We start from the raw sequence: 20,013 nt of genomic DNA on the forward strand, positions 1-20,013 counted from the left end.
AAGACTCATATTCTCGTTAACTTATTCCATAAATGTCTTAGGGCGCAACACCTTAGTCAATGGCTCAACAACCATAAGCCGTGTGCTTATATATTTCATATACTTTTGCTCAAACTTTATCTTTCACGACAAGAAACTTTAATTCCATGTGTTTAGCTCTCGAATACTTGTTTGCATTTACAAAAAAGATACGATCGTTAATTTCACATCACAATACAATTTCAAGGACATGGATATTGGAGAGACAAATAATGCCCAAATAAAATTTTGCAATCATTAATGCTTCAAAGCAAGCCATAAATTCAGCCTTAATGCAGCGGTGTTAAATTAGAACTCACACTTTTCCATGATACGACTCATCCAACATAAGAAAATGTAACCAAAACTTGATTTTCTAAAGTCAACACATCAAATTAATCTAAATCGGGATATCCAATCACTTCTAATTGATTAGATTTCCTTAATGCGAGCATAAAATCATTTGCTCCTTTAAGTATCTCATTATCATCTTCGACACTCTTCTTTAATGTTCAATGTCGTGGTTACTTAGTAACGACTCCACTACTTGAGCAAGCCAATGTCCGGTAGTTCGACTTGAGCATACATCAAACTTCCCACAATAGATGCATAAGGAATATTTTCCATCTCTTTAGGTTCTAATCTACTTTTGACATTGATTCAAACTCGAATTTGTCATCTTTATGAATTGGAACAACACTTGGAGAATATGCACCATGCCATATCTCTAAAAGATCTGCTCTATGTAGCTTTTATAAGACAATCCAAAAGTCTACTTGATTGATCACACGATATTTCTATCCTATGAGACATAGGATGACTCATATATCTTTTATGTTGAAATTTTTAGAGAGATAATTTTAGTGTCATGTAGTAATCCAATGTCAATAGTCAATACTAGCAATCAATATATCATCAAATATACAAAATCAAAAAATATGAACTTACTCCCACTAACCTTGAGGTATATGCACCGATCAACGGTGTTTTCTTTAAAACCAAAAGGCATTATGTCATGGAATTCAAAATACCATTGTCTAGAAGCTTTGTTTCACCCATAAATTAATGTCTTAAGTTTGCAGACTAAATTTTCATTACCTTTCTTAATGAAGTCTTCAAGTTGTTTCATGTAAACTTCTCTTCTTCCAAATCATCATTTAGAAAAGCAATTTTCACATCCATTTAATGTAGTTCCAAGTCAAAATGGGCCACAAGTGCCAAAATGATTCTAAGTGGGCCCTTCTTTGATACTTGAGAGAAAGTCTCTTTATAATCAATGCTATCTTTTTCTGAGTATAATCTTTGGCAATGTCTGGCTTTAAATCTTTCGATTAAACCATTTACGTCGAATTTGGTCTTGATGACCCATTTACACCCAATACACTTTGTCTCATTAGGTAATTCGACAAGGTCTTAGACTTTATTATAATCCATTGATTTTAACTCTTCTATCATGCATCAATCCATTTATTAGAATTATTACACTTAATGACTAGTGAATATGAAACTGGATCATTACGTATTCATATATCACATTCGGATTCTTGGAGATATGCCACATAGTCATCAGAAATGGCCACCTTCGTTTTCATAGAAAATGCCTTAATGACACTTCTGTAGATGCTTGTTCCACACCTATGTTCAATGACTTTAGCATCATCATTAAGTGACTTAATGATTATTCAAATATTGTTAGACTGTTCAACAATATTTGTCACACTTAATTCTTGAGGAAATGAGGGAAGAATGTTATACCCTTATTTCAATAATGACCGCATTACGAGTGTTAAAACTCCCACTGATCTCACCATTCTCAAAGAATCATATATTTCCAGTTTCCACAATTCTCAAACTATCATTAGGACAATAAAACCTATACTCTTTGGATTTTTCTGGTAACCCATAAAATAACCAATAACTATCTATAATCCAATTTCTTTTCTCGCGAAAAGTATACTCTAGTTTCCGCTGAACAACCCTAAACATAAAGGTGTTGTTTTCTATCTATCCAAAGTTCATAAGGAAGTCTTTGGTACAACCTTACTAAAAACTCAGTTTAATACGTGAATAGCGGTTCTGAGCATAAATTCACAACGTTATGGGTAAGGTAGAATTATCATACTTCTAACCATTTCCATGAGAGTTCGGTTTCGTCTCTCAGCAACATCATTCTGCTGAGGCATACTTGGCATAGTATATTAAGCATAAATGCCATGCTTTTCTAAGTATTTGACAAAAAAGTCCATGTAATTGACTTATTTTAGCGGTACGACCATAAAATCCACCACCTCTATCAGATCGAATAATTTTCACCTTTCTATTTAATTGTCTTTCAACCTCGGTCATAAAATGTTCAACTCTGCCTGAGATTTTTCTTGCAATAAATAAATCCATAACGCGAAAAAAATCGTCAATAAAGGTGAAAAAAATATTTTTCTCCACCAAAAGTCGAGACATCAAAAGGTCCGCAAATATGCTGTATGTATAATTTTAAGGAGCTCATTGCTTCTTGTGGCATTTTTAATATTGTGTTTGGTTTGTTTACATTTAATACAACCCCCACAAACGGTAATGCTTGTAAAGTCTAAATTCGAATGAATATTATCCTTTATAAGCCTCTTAATTTTTCACTAGAAATATGATCCAGTTCCTTTATGCCATAGAATGATAAATTCGAATGAATATTATCCTTTAGGTGCTCCTTCGGTTGCAATGTGAGCATGAGATGCACTCATTCTATACTTATTCATCTTACGCTCCTCCTAGACCAATACGTTTCCCAATTCTTTAAGAGTCCACTTATCTTTTATAGTGAATCAATTTGGAATGATCCATATTGAGGAGGTAAAGAAGTTAAAATGAATTGGATAAGGAAACCCTCATCCACCGATAATCTTAACTTTCCCAGCTTAGCGATGTTATTCATGTCCATCACATGCTCGTACATAGTTCGAGAACCATTATATTGCATGCTCATGAGATCCTTCATAAGTTTTCCTGCAATAGACTTATATGCAGTAGCGAAGCAATCCTCAACATTCTGCAAAACATTCTTTTGCTTTGTCAGTCGTTGAGAGACTTTTATCTTCAACGAACATTCTAATGAACCGTAAACTTAAACTTAGTCCTGTTAGATTTTTCCCAAGCATTATGGGCAATCAGCCAAACTACTTTGATCATAAGATAATTGGCTTATCATTCAACAGTGTTAGGTCCAAATCCATTACTCCAAGAGTGAACTTAAGTTTCTCTTTCCATTCAAAGAAGTTAGTTCCATTAAGTTGGGGAACGTTTGAGGTAAACATACTAGTAAAAAAATATATGTTTTTACATTATAGGAGCAATTAAGAAATGAATGCTCACATATAAAAGTTTTGAATAATAACACGAACATTAATTTGAAAACCCATATCATGAGGCAATTATGAAAACCCCTTTAGGAAGTCTCCATACAATAATAAAAATCATACTTTTAATATCCATATCTTAGTTCAATAATTGAGTAAAAGTAAATTGGCGTTACCTTTGGGTAATCGACACCAATTTAAATGATTAACTCCATTAGTGTTCATTATGTCGCAAGGACTATTTCCTTTGAGAATCTAGACCTTGTATGACGAACAAACTATTTAAATAATGAATAGCCACAACAAGCATGATGATTAATTGCATAAACAGATTTTCATATTAACTTGATTATAAACACTTCTTATTTTACCTCAGTTTGGTGATTGCAAAACAAACATAATGTAATCAAGAATGTATACTGATTAATTTCTTAAACTGATTTTCACTTGATTTGATTATAAACTTTTATTATTTTACCTCACTTTGGTGATTGCAAAATAAACATAATATAATCAAGAATGTATAATGATTAATTGTTTAAGCAAATTTTAGTATGAGTTTGATTATGAACTCTTCTTATTTTGCCTCACTTTGGTGATTGCAAAATAAACATAATATAATCAAAATACATGTCAAAACAATAATTGAATTATATGATCATTCATTCCACCGTCTCAATAGATTTATAATCATGAAACATTTAAATGAAATCTCAATTCATCAATACATATATACAAACTCAATTTATATACATATATACAAACTTAATTTCTTAAACTGATTTTCACTTGATTTGATTATAAACTTTTATTATTTTACCTCACTTTGGTGATTGCAAAATAAACATAATATAATCAAGAATGTATAATGATTAATTGTTTAAGAAAATTTTAGTATGAGTTTGATTATGGACTCTTCTTATTCTGCCTCACTTTGGTGATTGCAAAATAAACATAATATAATCAAAATACATGTCAAAACAATAATTGAATTATGTGATCATTCATTCCACCGTCTCGATAGATTCATAATCATGAAACATTTAAATGAAATCTCAATTCATCAATACATATATACAAACTCAATTTATATACATATATACAAACTTAATTTCTTAAACTGATTTTCACTTGATTTGATTATAAACTTTTATTATTTTACCTCACTTTGGTGATTGCAAAATAAATATAATATAATCAAAAATGTATAATGATTAATTGTTTAAGTAAATTTTAGTATGAGTTTGATTATTGACTCTTCTTATTTTGCCTCACTTTGGTGATTGCAAAATAAACATAATATAATCAAAATACATGTCAAAACAATAATTGAATTATGTGATCATTCATTCCACCGTCTCAATAGATTCATAATCATGAAACATTTAAATGAAATCTCAATTCATCAATACATATATACAAAACTTAATTTATATACATATATACAAACTTAATTTCTTAAACTGATTTTCACTTGATTTGATTATAAACTTTTATTATTTTACCTCACTTTGGTGATCGCAAAATAAACATAATATAATCAAGAATGTATAATGATTAATTGTTTAAGTAAATTTTAGTATGAGTTTGATTATGGACTCTTCTTATTTTGCCTCACTTTGGTGATTGCAAAATAAACATAATATAATCAAAATACATGTCAAAACAATAATTAAATTATGTGACCATTCATTCCACCGTCTCGATAGATTCATAATCATAAAACATTTAAATGAAATCTCAATTCATCAATACATATATACAAACTCAATTTATATACATACGAACTATTAATTCTTAAACAATTCTTAAACAGAAAAGAGGTGAATTGGATTGACAAATGAATTCTCAATTCAAAGTAGTTAATGCATGCGTGTTTATTCCAAACAAAGCAAAAATCAATCCACTAAACATCCCAACATATTTTTAATTTGGAAACTATCTACGCCTGTAATCAAATATCACCAAATCCACAAGCATCCATAATCCAATATATATTATTTCGAAACAAACATTATATATAAATTGTGGCACAGAGGGGAGATTTGAAATGTGAATTGAACGAGAAAAAAGATTCTCACGAGATTTTGTAATTTTCTATTCCAAGATTTTGAATTATTTGAACTCAAAAAAATAATTCATAAGGTTACTGGATTCATCATACACAAGACAATAAACGCAATTAATTGTCTCACAACGCATAGATTTAAAACAAAGGACATAAATTATGGTTTCTATAATACAAAAATATGAGTTCTCAAACTCAGATACCACATGTTGGACATTATTTATCATCATATATTCAAGAATACATAATTGAATATAAATTATCATCATATATTCAAGAATACATAATTGAAAATAAATAAAGCAAGATCTTCGAACATCATGTGTTTCCCATAAAACCATAAACTTAATAGGATCGAAATATACCTTGGCGATCCATAGCGGACGCGATTGGGGAAGACGGAGAGAACTTCCTCGGACTTTCTTTGGTGTAGTAGCGCAACTCCAACTCCAAGGATTTGTTTCTCTCTCTTTCCCTCGTTTATGTGTTCTCTGTAATGTATGTAATTTGATGGAATCAACACACTTGTATTTATAGGCAAAGAGAAGACAAACCCGAATTGTAAAACCTTAAAGCCCTTTCCATCAAAGTGGCTATTAAAATTATTAATAGGAAAAATTAATTCCTCAATCAATCGGTAATGCCTAATAGACCGAAATTATACTATAAATTAATTATAGTAAAATCAATGACATAATTAATTGCAATCATAATTATATATATTTACTCTTATTTGATCAGTTACATGAGTCAATCAAATGATAATATATATCCATTTATCTTATTAGTAATAGGAATGAAATATTCCTTTTACTTGCTGCAATGACTTTTAATTCTGCCAATAGATGGCTAGTTAAATTAAGCAACATACATTATGACTAACTGAAGACTAATTTAGAAACGTCCAAATTTCATTCTAATTAATTAAATATTAGGGAAAAATGTGTCTTATACCAAGTTAATGTATTACGTTAAAAATTCAATTCTATTTATGATTCTATCACATGTCACATATGTGAGACATAAAACTTACATATTACAGGGAGGGGCCTAACCTTCTGTCTGCCAGAAGCCCACCTCCCAAAGCCTCATACTTGTGCCTAGGAGGTGTTGCAACTACACCTCTTATTTTTCACCCCTTATTATTGATGTCATAAGAAACAACAACATACACTATGGTAATATTATGTGCCCATCTGCACATGATTTTATTTTAATCTGATATAAAATTGAGAATGTGAAAAAACATACATAAAATGGAAATGACTCAGTTTCCTGTGTCAATGTCTACATCCCCACTAAGAGCATGCACAACGATATGTTTAGCGGTTGCCCAGAGCACACGGCCACATGCTCAACCGCTAAGCACGCCGTTGTGCTGTCCAAAACCACGTCCGATCTCATCAATTATGGTTGCAAAAGCACGCGAATGGGTTTGGATTTATGGGGTTTCAAATGCTTAAGATTGATTAACTTATTTCTAGATTGATTGATCCAAACCTGAATTAATTTTATCATGATGCAAAGGTCATGACTTATAAACCAAGATTAATCGTATGAGCACAAGCAGATACGACGTCTTCAGTTGAAGAATATTCATAAAATTCACTTATATCTAATTCAACGTAATATATCACATAATAAGACAAAATTATGTTTAAGGTACATAACTTTTCAACTGAAAAATTTCTTTGAAATCCATGTAACATGAGCACAAGCAGATACAACGTCTCTCCACTAAAGATAAAATAAGAAGCGCATCATACAACGAGAGAAACTACTTATTCCACTAAAACAAACACCAAAGCAAAACACATATTTGCCCCTCTCACTTGCAAAATTATTATTCCGAAACACACATTATTTAGTACATAGTGATCATTGATCAACATAAGCTCCAGAGACGGAAAGCAAACTCAAGGCAGACGGGGAAATCTCGAGAAATCAGGTTTCCTGCGCTGCAAGTAGGCGTTCTTCCCCTCCGTGCCTTCCTCCGTTCCATAGAACAGAAGGGTCGCATCTCCTCCCATTTGCTGAAAGCAAAAAACATCACAAAAAAAATCACTATGCATTGCCTAACTCATAAGTCGTACTACTACTATAACACGAGACTGACCTGAAGTCCAGAATGGCCATCATCAACGGCATTGAGAGCAGATTTGGCAACACGGATCGCCATAGGACTGTTCCTTAGGATCTCTCGACACCACTTAACCGTCTCCTCCTCCAACTTCTCCAGCTGCATAAAACACAAGCATATTCATAGATGAACTTACTACTTACTGTTTGGGGAATCAAACTCACTTACAGGGACAACGGTGTTGACTAGCCCCATTTTATCTGCTTCAACAGCATTATAAAACTTTGCCATAAACCACATCTCACGAGCTCGTTTCGGACCAACCTGTTCAGTAAGCGCCATTAGTCACTAACGTATTACTCCCTATACAGAAAAATGGCTCAAACAAAATGTGAGTTGAAGATTATGGAATCACCAGACGATCCATTACGGAAGCTCCATAACCAGCGTCAACGCTTCCAACCTGCGAGAGAGTAATATCATCTGATCTCAAACAAAATTTTACTTATGAAAATGTTCCCTGATTAATCAAATATGCCATATGTGTGTGTGAGATTACCTTAGGCCCTGTTTGGCCAAAAACTGCATTATCTGCTGCAATTGTTAGATCACAGACCATGTGAAGTACATGTCCACCTCCAACTGCATATCCTGCAACCTTTTTTTCAATAAATTTAAAAAAATATATAAGTATAACAATAACATGGAAAATAAATGCTATAATTAAGAATGAATATAGAAAAAGGTTACCATAGCTATCACTGGTTTGGGGAGACGACGGATTTGGACCTGCATTAGTTGAAGGAATATATTTTAGTTGAAACAAAATTACAATTATGAGTTTTCTTTATTTTTTTGGGAGAATAAATTTTACTTGCAAATCAAGAACATTTAGTCGTCCAAAACTATCATAATCAGCGTAGCCTTCCTTTCCCCTGAATGATTGGTCACCGCCACTGCAAAAGGCCTTCGTTCCCTGCAACAACGTGCAAATTAATTGGAAAGGTATGACTAGAGAAATAACAGAGTTGTGGTTTGGCAAAAGAGAATGATAACATAGGGGTGGAGGGAGATGGCTAGAAGTTGGGGAGGCATTGATTGTAGATGCTCCAACCAACTAAAAAAACCATGAAATAAATGGCAAAAATAAAAAAATGTAGAGATATAGTTAGGGATGTCAATCGGGCCAGCCCACCGGGTTTCGGGCCAGCCCTATTCGGGTTGCGGATCAATCGGGTGCGGGCTAATCGGGCTGTGATTTTTTCGGGTTATAAAAGTTCAACCCTAACCCTAAAAGCTCGGGTTTCGGGCTAGCCCAGCGGGCTAATCGGGTTGCTACCGATAAATTAACACGCGTTCAATCCAATAAATAATTGTGAAAATTAGTTATATTTATAAAATGTAAAATATTTAACTATGATAAAATTAAGATATATGCTTAAACTCAAACATAAACATGATCAAATACTAATATTTTGATATTTATACAAAATAAAACGTAAACATCAAGAAATTTTAAAGCATGTTTTAGAAATTTAAATATATTTTTCAGTGAATTTGAAGTTTCTAATTTATATATCTATTAATATGTTAATAAAAATTTAATATATAATTTATATATTTAATATATAAAACTGAAAGTTATTTTTTTAATAATCTATATTATAAAATTGCCAATGAAGTGTCGAATTAGAGTCAAACAAATAGAACGATAGAAATTTTATCGGGTTTTCGGGCCAGCCCATCGGGTTTTCGGGTCTGGCCCTAACGGGTTGCGGGTTAATCGGGTGCGGGCTAATCGGGCTGTAATTTTATCGGGCTAGAAATTTTCAGCCCTAACCCTGTAAATTTGGCGGGTTATTCGGGCCGGCCCACGGGTTGCGGGCTACATTGACATCCTAGATATAGTACAACTATACAAGTTAATAATATTGGGAGACATGCTTAATATATGGAGTACTATAATTTTACCTTTCCCGTGAAAATAATAACTCCAATAGAGTTATCATCTCTAGCATCATTGAACGCACGCATAAGCTCCTTCACTGTTTGAGGCCGGAATGCGTTTCTCCTCTCCGGCCTGTTTATAGTTATCTTTTTACAATAACAAAAAAAAAACATAATCATTTATTCAAGGATAAAGTTTAATAAAAAGTTGCATGGGATAGGAAATTAAAAAGTTACTACATATAACATTACCTTAGCAATCCCTTCAGCCTTTTCATAGATGATATCGGTGAAGGGGTTGGCGGGATCATCAAACACCATTTTCCAGTCAGGAATGTAAGTCGGAACCTCACCGTGCACGCGGTGGTAGGTATCATCCATTCTGGAGCTGCAGTTTGACAAGGCGATGTTGGCATGTTCGGCTGGAATGAGATGCCCCGAAACAGACCCCATCCGCCTCTTGATGGTCTCAATATCTTTATCGGTCATTCCAACTGCCATTGGAGAGGGAGGAATTGAATTGATTTAGTTACTGGTCAAGTTTGAGATATGCACACTTGCTTGGCCTAGCTAGTGCACATTTATATACTACTATAAGTTGAATGAGATGAGATTGATAAATACAAAGTTGAAGATCAAATCCCTATACTGCCCCTATCCGTTTACTAATTTATATTTATGCCTAATTATCTATGGGCTATGTCTTTTTAAATTCATGACGCATTTGTAGGGGTGGCAAATCATTTGGATTGAATTATTATTGGGTCAATCTGATAACGATCCAATTCAATAAGGTCTAACTTGAACTCGACCCGTTAAGGAAACTATCGATCCGAACACGAACCCGACCTACTACCCTCAAACCCGAACTCAACACGAACAAGACAATATAATATGGATTGAGACGACACGATAATGATTCGAACCCGATATTACACAATTAAACATAATATTACATTATCAAACCTAATTTATTAAACTTGATTTACATGATAAAAATCCATTTTCCAGGATTTATACCTGATTTACAAGAAATTAAATAACTAAATTAAAGCATTGTTTTCTTAAAAAAATAATAATATTATTTCTTAATGGGTTATCCGTATCCATTCTACATTCAATCCGAACTCAAACCGAAATTATTGGGTTCTTAACGGGTCAACCTAATAAGGACACGAACCCAATAAAACTTAACTCAAACTCATTATTTTTGTGCGATTTCATGTCGAATTATCGTGTCAGTTCCAAAATTGTCAGACCTACGTATTTGGGCAACAAACAGTCTAATGATATTCTGATTTATGTATAAAGAATTTCTAGTTAGGAAAACCAATAAAACCTTCTTAAATCTCATGGTTGACTGCAAATATATAATACTATCATAAATGATCCTTTTGGAGATATTCAGATTGTGAAAACATTAGTATGTGTTAATTTATAGGGTAACTTTCCAAATCAGATTGTGCATGAATGTGTTTTTATATGTGGTCTATGCAATTCCACACATTAGATTAGCAATGAAATTGCTCAATCTATCAAGAAATTGTTTACTTTTTTCCAAATGCAGTTAGTCCTATCTTCTCACGGTTTGGTAGCAATTTTTCCTCTTCTTGGATAAATCATGATTTATTTTCTATTCCATGTTTTTTTATTGATCCTACACTGAATCATAAGCATGATATGAGTCGGGCTAATTAAGAAATGTGGCATGTTATAGGAGTATCTTTTAAATTTTTTATAACTCTAGTCAAATATTAGGCAGCATGCTCTTGGTAGAGAGTAGCTGTTAATGTCTTGATTCATGCTTCAATTGCTTGAGTTTAGATCTGTATTTAAATGATTGAATCGATTCTTATTTTTATTGTGTTTGGTAATATTAAGAGGAAATATAAATATTTCATACATCTGTAAAGTCCTTTTTTTCCTCCTCGTCTTGTTATTTTTTTAGGATTTCTTCAATCTAGAACTTGCATACCAGATTGTTGTTGCACGTTGCAGTATAGGTTCCCCCCCTTATCGGCGATCAAGTATAAAATTGTAGTAGTACTATAAAACTAGGAACTTAATTACATGTAGACTTGATTAGAAAGCCTAAACAATAATAATTTATTATAAAAAAAAATACTTCAAGCCTTCAACTATAGGGGTATTCAGAGTAATAAATGCTCAACTATTGTGAATATACTGAAAGAGGCTAATAGGAGGTTGTAAGTTGTTTAAATACATATATGGCTCATAAAGTCATACATACATTTATCCATAACGAGCTTCTACCGATCACTTAAACCTAGCCAAGTTGAGAAGACAAACTTGTTTGTCATTTTAAGTAGAAATCTCACATCAAAAGTTTAGGGGGTCACATTTATTATTGGTATTATTGCTATTTAAATTATATTTTTTCATCGACTCTGATCAATTTTATAACTTTCGAAACAAGAATATAAGATTTTTTCTCTATTATCTTACAATGATCAAATACTAATTCCTTTCACAAAAAGTAGTTATGGACGACACAAATTTTAATGCAAATTGATAAAGTAAGAATTGCAAAGAGAGAAAAGATAATTAAAATATTTTTAGTGTAAAATGGAATCTACCTCCTTAGATATAGAAACTTACCATAAATAGATATGGAACAATTTTGATGGACAACCTAAAATGATAAAAATGACTATTTTTTGTGGATGGAGGTAGTATACTATAACAAAACAACGACGTTGTTTTTACCAAAACATTGTCATTTTATTATGAGTGTCAATTTAAATATGTTGACGCATTCAAAATGGCGTAATTTTGTTATCAGAACATAATTGATTGTGTAATACTAGTAATTATAGTATCATCATAAACAATTGCAAAAAAATTTTAAAAATAGGATTTTATATTCTAATTTCAAAAGGTATAAACTCCCACAAGTCCATAAAGATGTGAATCACAATTATTTCTTTACTTATTTATAGACGAGTTGAAAAGGTAAATTTTATTTGTTGGCAGGTACATATGTAATTTGTCTAATATAGTAGTAGTACTAGCTAGATACTGGATGTATGTATTGGGCCATCAGCCCATTAAACCCATCAGTCCGAATAAATTATATTTAGGCGGCTGTTACAGTGTAATAGAAACTCTAAAGTTTAAATTATGATTTGAAAATCAAGAAATAGATAGTGATAAAATGCAAACTTATATATTATAAAAACTCAAAACTCTTCAATACAGCTTCAACACAGTTTCAATACAATATCAACACAGTGTAAAATTTTAAAATTTTAATGTCAACACAGTATCAACACAATATCAACACAACATCAATCATTTACTACCGTTAAAATTCTGTTGGCATTTTTCTGTTGATGCTTTTTTGTGATCTGTTGACATTTTTCAATGGTCCAGATCATAGTTTTGAGTTTGTACAATATTTAGAGTTTTCATTTGATCACATCCATGATGAATAGCAACAGAAAATATTAACATAGTGTCAACGGTTAATGTTGTATTGACATTCGATTAATATCAAAATCTTGAAATTTTACTTTATATTGACACTGCATTGAAAAGTTAAAGTTTGCATTTTATCAATAAATGCAAACTCTTTCTGGGTATTACCGAAAGGAATAAATCAAATTCTCTGTGCCATTGGACTAAGCCCTCAATTAAAAATAAAAAAGATGATAGCTAAATAATGAGGCACCAGTTTGCAATATAATTCCGCTCCATCTCTCATATATCTCACATTCAATTGAGCTGGACTTAATCTTAATACATACAGAAAATCGCATCTCATGATGATTCTTCTCCACACCACACAAAGCGTAAATAAATCGTGTAAGCTAACACTACTAACACGGAGTACTATATTTATATAGAAGTAATATATTTAAATCTAGTGGGTGCGAATTCAGGGGCCAGCCAAATCCTGGCCGTCCACTCCAACGTTAGCACCAATTGAATCTAAAATTGCAATTAGCAAACGTCGTCGTCCCCCTGAATGTGGTTGTTGGCCGGCTTTCCAATCTGCAGACAATCGAGCGGCGGAACGGTGGGCGTGTATAGCTGCCCAAACGTCTGCCAGCAAAAGGGATCATACATATGGTATCCCTCCTGCTGCGGCTTCAGCTGTATGTTCATCAGCGTCACCTCCGTGCACGGCGCGTTGTCGCTGCACGAGAAGTGCACCGGCTTCACCGTGTACGTCCCCCTTATGTTGGCGTAGTTGATCCCCGACAGCGCCACCGCCTCCGTCTGGTTCCTGCAGCTCCTCTTGTCGCAGTAGTACTGGTCGATCACGATCGGCACCTGCACCTCCGACACCTGAATATTCGAAAACTGAACATTCTTCACCGACCCCGACCCCCCCTGCCACGTCTTGATCCTCACCCCGTTCATCGTGTTGTGCATCACGATGTCCCGCACCGTGATGTTGGACACGCACGCCTTGGTGTTGTCCTTGCCCAGCCCCCCGATGCTGATCCCGTGCCCCGGCCCACAGTTCACGTTGTGTATGTACACGTTGGTGCACCCTGTTTGTATCGACACGCAATCGTCCCCTGCAACATGTTACCATAACTAATTCACGAGCCAGTCTCAATCGCAATGTAGTTTTTTTTTAATCATTTTTGTCTTTTCTAATGTAGGGGCCTCAACACATGTTCTCGCATTTCCTCTTTTATTGGTCGGAAAGCGACACATCTGTCTCAAGTCTGAAGCATTTTGTGGTTGATGTGTGTCCATTTCTCAGTGGTTTGTTTTCCGTTTTCACGGATAAGATTTTGATCGCGAATTAAAAACGGAATTAAGATTAAGAGTAATTTATTTACCGCAGGCGAGATTTGAGCTGCGAATGAGCACATCTTTAGAGTTCTGGAGATGGATTCCGTCGGTGTTGGGGCTGTTGCCGGGCGATGACACCGTGAAATTGTACACCGATACTCCGATGCAGTTGTCGAACTTCAGATGGCATTGTGGGCTGTTTATTATTGTGATCCCTGTCACCGTTACGTTGAAACTTCCGTAGAATCTAAGCGCCTGCATTATACGAGTATGCACTATACATTAGCTCAAAAAGAGGCCTTTAAAAAAATTAGAAAAATTTCCAAAACTACTTACAGTTGGTTTAACGCTTGGCATTTTTGCAAGTGAGCTACTTACCTGAAAACAGACAAAGATGTGTTAGTTGTAACATAAAGGTGACAAAATGTGGTGGTTTAACACAATTGAGTGGCAAATTTTGATTACAGGGAAGGGAGACTTTGGCAGTGCGGTGGCGTTTGCGGGGATGATGTATTTTGATTGGTCGTCAAGGGGATCGTCTTCGCCTGAGGCGCTCTGCCACCATACGGCGCCGTTTCCATCAATGGTGCCGCTTCCCTTGATCGTCAGCCCCACCAATTTGGTGAATTGGAGCCACTGCAGCAGGCCTGAACCCCAAGGACTTGAGCTCGTCGGAGCAATGATCGTGCCGTCTAACTATACAAATTATATTAGAAAACAGATTAACACAATTTTGTTACTGAAATTGGGGAGTTTTGATTTTGACTTTGATTTTTTTTTTTACCTGGAAAACAATGTTGTGTTGACAGTATGGGCCGGAAAATGAAATGGGGCCGACGTGGAATACGTAATCCGGTGGCACGTTAACGACGGAGGCTTCCACCTTACATGCAGCAGCCCATGCTGCTTCGAATGCCTGCATTTTCACCACATGATTTCTTCATCAAAATGTTTGCTAATCATAATTATTGTTACTTTTATTTGGAAATATTTGTTGGTTTATGAGGATAAAATGTTGGAGTCAATAATAAACCGCCGTAACAAGAATAACTTTTAATGGTCCCTCTCCTTATTCTCATGTCTATTTCCTTTGTCGTTTTGTATTCTCACCAGCTACTATTAGGGATTAATTAATTCTTTTGGGGAGTAATTTTTTTGACCATATAGCCTTGGAAATGTGTTACTATTTGTCACAGGTGCTTAACTTTTGTCCTCGATTCCCGAAATTATATATTTGATGGATCTTGCTCGTAATTTTTACTAGCTGGCACATGATAAAATAATGGTATACTAATACTACTAATTTATGACTAAAGGAAAAGTTATTGCATCTAATGGTATACTATAATACCAGTGGGAATGAAAACTGTCTCAAGTTGCTGATATGATAGGGAAACTTTTTTGTTGTAAGCAGTTATACTAAAGTAGTTAAGAGAGAATGTAATAAATGTAGTCATCAACTATAATCGAATTTCAAATTTATGTGAATTAAATTTTGCAAAGTTTGAGAAAAATTAAAATTTGAAAACAGAGCATTCATGTTAGTTCAATTTTTTTTTTACCTTAGTGTCATCGGTGCTTCCATCACCTTTGGCTCCAAAATCCAGCACATTAAAGACAGTGGAATCAGGTGCATTCTGGTCTGGTGGCGGAGTTTTAATTGGAGTAGCGGCTGGTGGCGAGGGCAAGGGCGAGGGTGAGGGCGAGGGCGTGGGCGTGGCTGGTTTTGGAGATGGTGCTTTCTGTTTTGGCTTGCTATGGTGGCTGTTATGGTGACTGGAGCTATGAGCTTTTCCTTTCTTCTTTGAAAGAGAAGACGCGATGCCTTGACTTTTCCTCCAATGCGAGCCTACTCTTCTCGCATTGCAAGTTTCTATGTGGAAACACCACATGAGAAGAACCATCAAGAGTAGGAATGACATGTTTTTGAAGCTAAAGCCTCTCATTTTGAGTAAGAGGTATGAAATGAGGAAGAGTTTGAGACTTAGGCAGGGGAAACAGAGGAGATGAGGTGATGGTTTTATATAGTGGAGAGAGATGAGGTTTAAAAGGTAGTAAAACATTTCAAAGTGTTGTGGACATGAACAAAAGATCGATTCACAATGGACCTGTGTTTGTTGCTATTGCTACTGTATTCTTGTATTTAATGTTTGGCATCACTTTTTTGTGAATTTAATTTGAGCTCAATAAATGGTCCGAATTTTGTAAGTATATTACTATTACACACTACACAGTTTGTTTGTAGCACTTGTTCATGCAAACACATTGATTTGAACAGGTTAATTAGTTTATGTTAACGGTGTCTTAATTAACCACTATAATTAATCAAATGCTGCCCAATTACAGAGTAACACGGACGGCATAGAAGAGACAAAGTAGGACTAACATATTAGAGGGAGAAGAGGGATTATATAAAATCATCTACTACTAATTTTTGGAGATGAAGAAGAGAAGTGAATAAATATGAATTAGTGAAATAATAAAGAAATGTGATGTAAAAGGCCAAAAATACACGTGAGTGGGTGTGGGTCTACAATAATATGTTGAGAAATGAAGTGATTAAAACAGCTCAGTTTTTAAGCTTCACATGCAACCTTCACGGGCTTCGTTTTTGTACTTTGTCTTCTTAAACCACCAGGAATTATCTGAAAGATATGCCCCACACCCCCTCAAACTTCAAACCCACCTACCTTACTCCATTTCTCTTTTTTCTCTCTGGTTTCTTCAAATTAAAAATTAAAGATTGTAGTGTAGAAGATGGAATGTATTTATTCTTGTGTCCCAAAACATACTTATACTATTAAGTTAGTTCCGATATGCATCGACGAATCCTCACTATGTAGTGTATTGCTATAGTGATCCTACTTGATTAAAAGATTACAATATTTGTGGAATTTTGCAATAGAATGTGGAATAATATACATAGATCTCAGAAGGAAACAACTAAAGTACAGACGCCCCTGGTTTTCACAAATCTTCATGCTTATTAGGATCCTGTTCCTCACTCTACGTACTAAACAAATTTTAGTAATTTCAAACAAGTGTCCAACTACCAATAATTTATGTGTGGACTCCACATTTATTGATCAACAAATGACAGGAATCCACAATGACAGAATCAATTTAAACCAATAAAATAGCAATCTTATTGGTCCAAAAAATTAAATAAAATGTACACCAATTTGCAAATACTATATTATATAACAAATAATTCCAAAACATTCATTTCTTCATCTTCTTCTTCTGTTTGGTGAATGTGGTAGGTTTGTCTATACATGATGATGATACTAGCACCACATTTTTTAACCGATGATTAGAGTTAATTATTCCATAGTTAGGGCATATAAAATGTTAATTACTATGATAACTTTTGTTTAGGAAAGTTCTATGAGGCATTTGGTAAGATACTCTATCTAAATTGAGCTATAACCAGCTTACCAAGAAGGCATATTAACAACTGAATTAATTAGTTAATTCTCCCATAGTCAAGGACACATGAGGATTAAAGTGACAACAATGTTACTGGAGTAATAATAAAAGATGAATAAATAAATATGGACCACATTAATGAAAATGAAATGAATGATGGAGGGAGTTAGCCGTCTTTTGATTTAGGGTAGACATACTCGTGAACTTATGCTTATCTCGTGAACTTGGGATATATGGATTAGGCTTCTCCTACTTTTAACTTTAGCTCCATCACACATTTTGTTCTGCTTCATTCAGCATTCTTTCCCTAAATGCCTCTGCTTTTTTGCTTTCACTTTTTATTCTCTCATCTTCAAACGACTTTAATTTTATGGAGAAGAATATCGTATGTTCTACTCAAATATTTATGCAAATAGTTGACTCTAAAGTAAACAACCACCCTTCTTTGTCAAATTAGGTGTCTTATTTCCCAGTTTGCTTGACATGTTTTCGGATTGTAAACTGCAACACACGTTTGATATTGTCTGCTTTGGGTCAAGCGACAGGAATTATATACACCTTCCAACTTTCATCAGACTCTCAATATGGCATGATTTTATACTCAACAACATGTTTTTGAAAACGAAATAAAATGAAAAAATGTACTTTACCAAAATGCAATAACAACAAAATTAATTTAGAGAGAAAAGTCACACAAAGGTTTCATTCCATACAAATGATTGATTAGATGCCGTCGATTGGGCCTTGAATTTTAGTGGATTTGGATTGAGATTAATTGGGTCGATCATAGTAATCTTACCTATTATGGGTAAATTTTGTATTGGTATCGTCAATTAACTTATAATCGCAGTAAAATGTTTAAAACAAAATCACAACAATCAATTTCAATAAGTTTCTCAATTGATAAACGTTATTCTTTCCACTCAATTGAATCACCAATCAGACACCATTTATGTCTCACTTTAAAGTTACGTTTAATTCACTAACTATTAAGTAAATTAAGATTTCCCCATATTTTTTAAAATTAATGTCTAAATACATAAAAAGATATGTGCAATGAAAGTTGACAACTTTATTACTTTGGTTATTAAAAATTAATAATAGAAATAGAAATTTAAATAGTTATTTGAATTCATGGAAATTTTCAAAATATAATTAGACACCTTAATGACCATGTTAATGTCGGGACTAGATATATACCAATAATATAATTACGAATTGCCATGTTCAATAATCACCTGATCCATATATACATGATAGTTGACAATCCAGATTAACATTTAGTGCACAGATTATTAAATAGATAAGGTGGACATAACATATGAACACAAACCCAACCTCATTTGAAAACATAACAACCACTCATATTTATGTTCCTATCTTTAAAATTTATAGTATATGGTTATTTTTTGTTATTTTATATACGGAAATGTGTGTTGTAATTCGAAAAGCTGGTTTAATTGGTCTAATAAGTCCAACCGGATGATGTTTGACTCTAGCAACATCTTCTCGAGTCCAATTACAGTTTTGGTGGATTCCGTGTTCTCTTTAAGCTGGTTTGGAATTGTAACAAATGAAGGGTGACTTAGTTGGTAATATATTTCTCCCATATTAGAATAAGAAAGGGTTCGATTTATCGGTGGGGCTAATTGGTCTAATTTTTAAGGGCGTGTCCCTCTCTCCTCTCACTCACTTACTAACACACACACACACAGATTGAGAGCGATGTGTGCGTAAGTCGTAATTCACCGATTCTGGCATAGCCAAAACACACTCACACAGGGAGCTCTGCTACATCCACAAATTTGTGAGGGCATTTTTGATCACATGCTTTATTTGCTGGTGGGTATCCTATTTATGGTATATGTTCTAGTTAAGACGACATAATCTTATTCTCATCACCTCATCAGTTTATGGGTAAGAAAATATATGCATCTCGGTTTCAGACATTTTTATTTTATGAAAATTGGAAATATGGATGCATATACATAACATATTATTATGCGCGAATGAAATAGTGAATAAATCTTGATGTAATGTGGAGTAGTATTTTATAGTGTGATATTGTTGAACTAGTTCCTACTAGCAATTTTTATATGTATATAAATTGATAAGCCAGAAGTTCTCCATGCATCTCAATCTATTATCTGGCAAGTCATGAAGTAATAAGCGAGACGACAAATATGTAAATATAGATAGAGGAATTTCAGTGCAATAATTGTGAGTGCATATGGTTGTCATAACTTTCCTTTGCCACCTATTATATCTATATGCCAAGTGGGTTATTGTAATCATAACAAAAATATATTTTGGTTGTTCTTTATGCTTTCTCTTATTCACACTACACTTGATTA

The 20,013-nt window shown here is 33.8% G+C and overlaps 2 protein-coding genes across 2 annotated transcripts; both read right to left on the reverse strand.

The window, feature by feature from the left end:
* Positions 1-7,049: 7,049 nt before the first annotated feature.
* LOC125207534 (1,4-dihydroxy-2-naphthoyl-CoA synthase, peroxisomal-like) lies at positions 7,050-10,004 on the reverse strand. Its single transcript, XM_048106918.1, has 9 exons — positions 9,713-10,004; positions 9,485-9,607; positions 8,388-8,489; positions 8,264-8,302; positions 8,073-8,171; positions 7,929-7,976; positions 7,742-7,837; positions 7,550-7,672; positions 7,050-7,466 (listed from the first exon to the last, which is right to left on the reverse strand). Exons 1-9 carry the CDS (start codon positions 9,959-9,961, stop codon positions 7,350-7,352), a joined length of 996 nt encoding a protein of 331 aa, XP_047962875.1. The 5' UTR covers positions 9,962-10,004; the 3' UTR covers positions 7,050-7,349.
* A 3,150-nt stretch (positions 10,005-13,154) lies between these two features.
* LOC125203154 (polygalacturonase At1g48100-like) lies at positions 13,155-16,304 on the reverse strand. The gene is made up of 6 exons (XM_048101453.1): positions 15,793-16,304; positions 15,015-15,146; positions 14,696-14,926; positions 14,567-14,608; positions 14,278-14,485; positions 13,155-14,007 (listed from the first exon to the last, which is right to left on the reverse strand). Exons 1-6 carry the CDS (start codon positions 16,291-16,293, stop codon positions 13,424-13,426), a joined length of 1,698 nt encoding a protein of 565 aa, XP_047957410.1. The 5' UTR covers positions 16,294-16,304; the 3' UTR covers positions 13,155-13,423.
* Between the last annotated feature and the right edge of the window lie 3,709 nt (positions 16,305-20,013).

The sequence above is a fragment of the Salvia hispanica genome, chromosome 2 (genome assembly GCF_023119035.1).
Source record: "Salvia hispanica cultivar TCC Black 2014 chromosome 2, UniMelb_Shisp_WGS_1.0, whole genome shotgun sequence".
NCBI lineage: Eukaryota > Viridiplantae > Streptophyta > Magnoliopsida > Lamiales > Lamiaceae > Salvia > Salvia hispanica.

Excerpts from the sequence above, each read along its gene's own strand:
- LOC125207534 (XM_048106918.1), bottom strand. The coding sequence starts at position 9,961 with ATGGCAGTTGGAATGACCGATAAAGATATTGAGACCATCAAGAGGCGG. Across the intron at positions 7,977-8,072 it reads TTGGCCAAACAGGGCCTAAG|GTTGGAAGCGTTGACGCTGG; the intron begins GTAATCTCACAC and ends ACTCTCTCGCAG. Across the intron at positions 7,467-7,549 it reads ATGGCCATTCTGGACTTCAG|CAAATGGGAGGAGATGCGAC; the intron begins GTCAGTCTCGTG and ends TTTTGCTTTCAG.
- LOC125203154 (XM_048101453.1), bottom strand. The coding sequence starts at position 16,293 with ATGTTTTACTACCTTTTAAACCTCATCTCTCTCCACTATATAAAACCA. Across the intron at positions 14,609-14,695 it reads TGCCAAAGTCTCCCTTCCCT|GTAAGTAGCTCACTTGCAAA; the intron begins GTAATCAAAATT and ends GTCTGTTTTCAG. Across the intron at positions 14,008-14,277 it reads CAGCTCAAATCTCGCCTGCG|GGGACGATTGCGTGTCGATA; the intron begins GTAAATAAATTA and ends AACATGTTGCAG.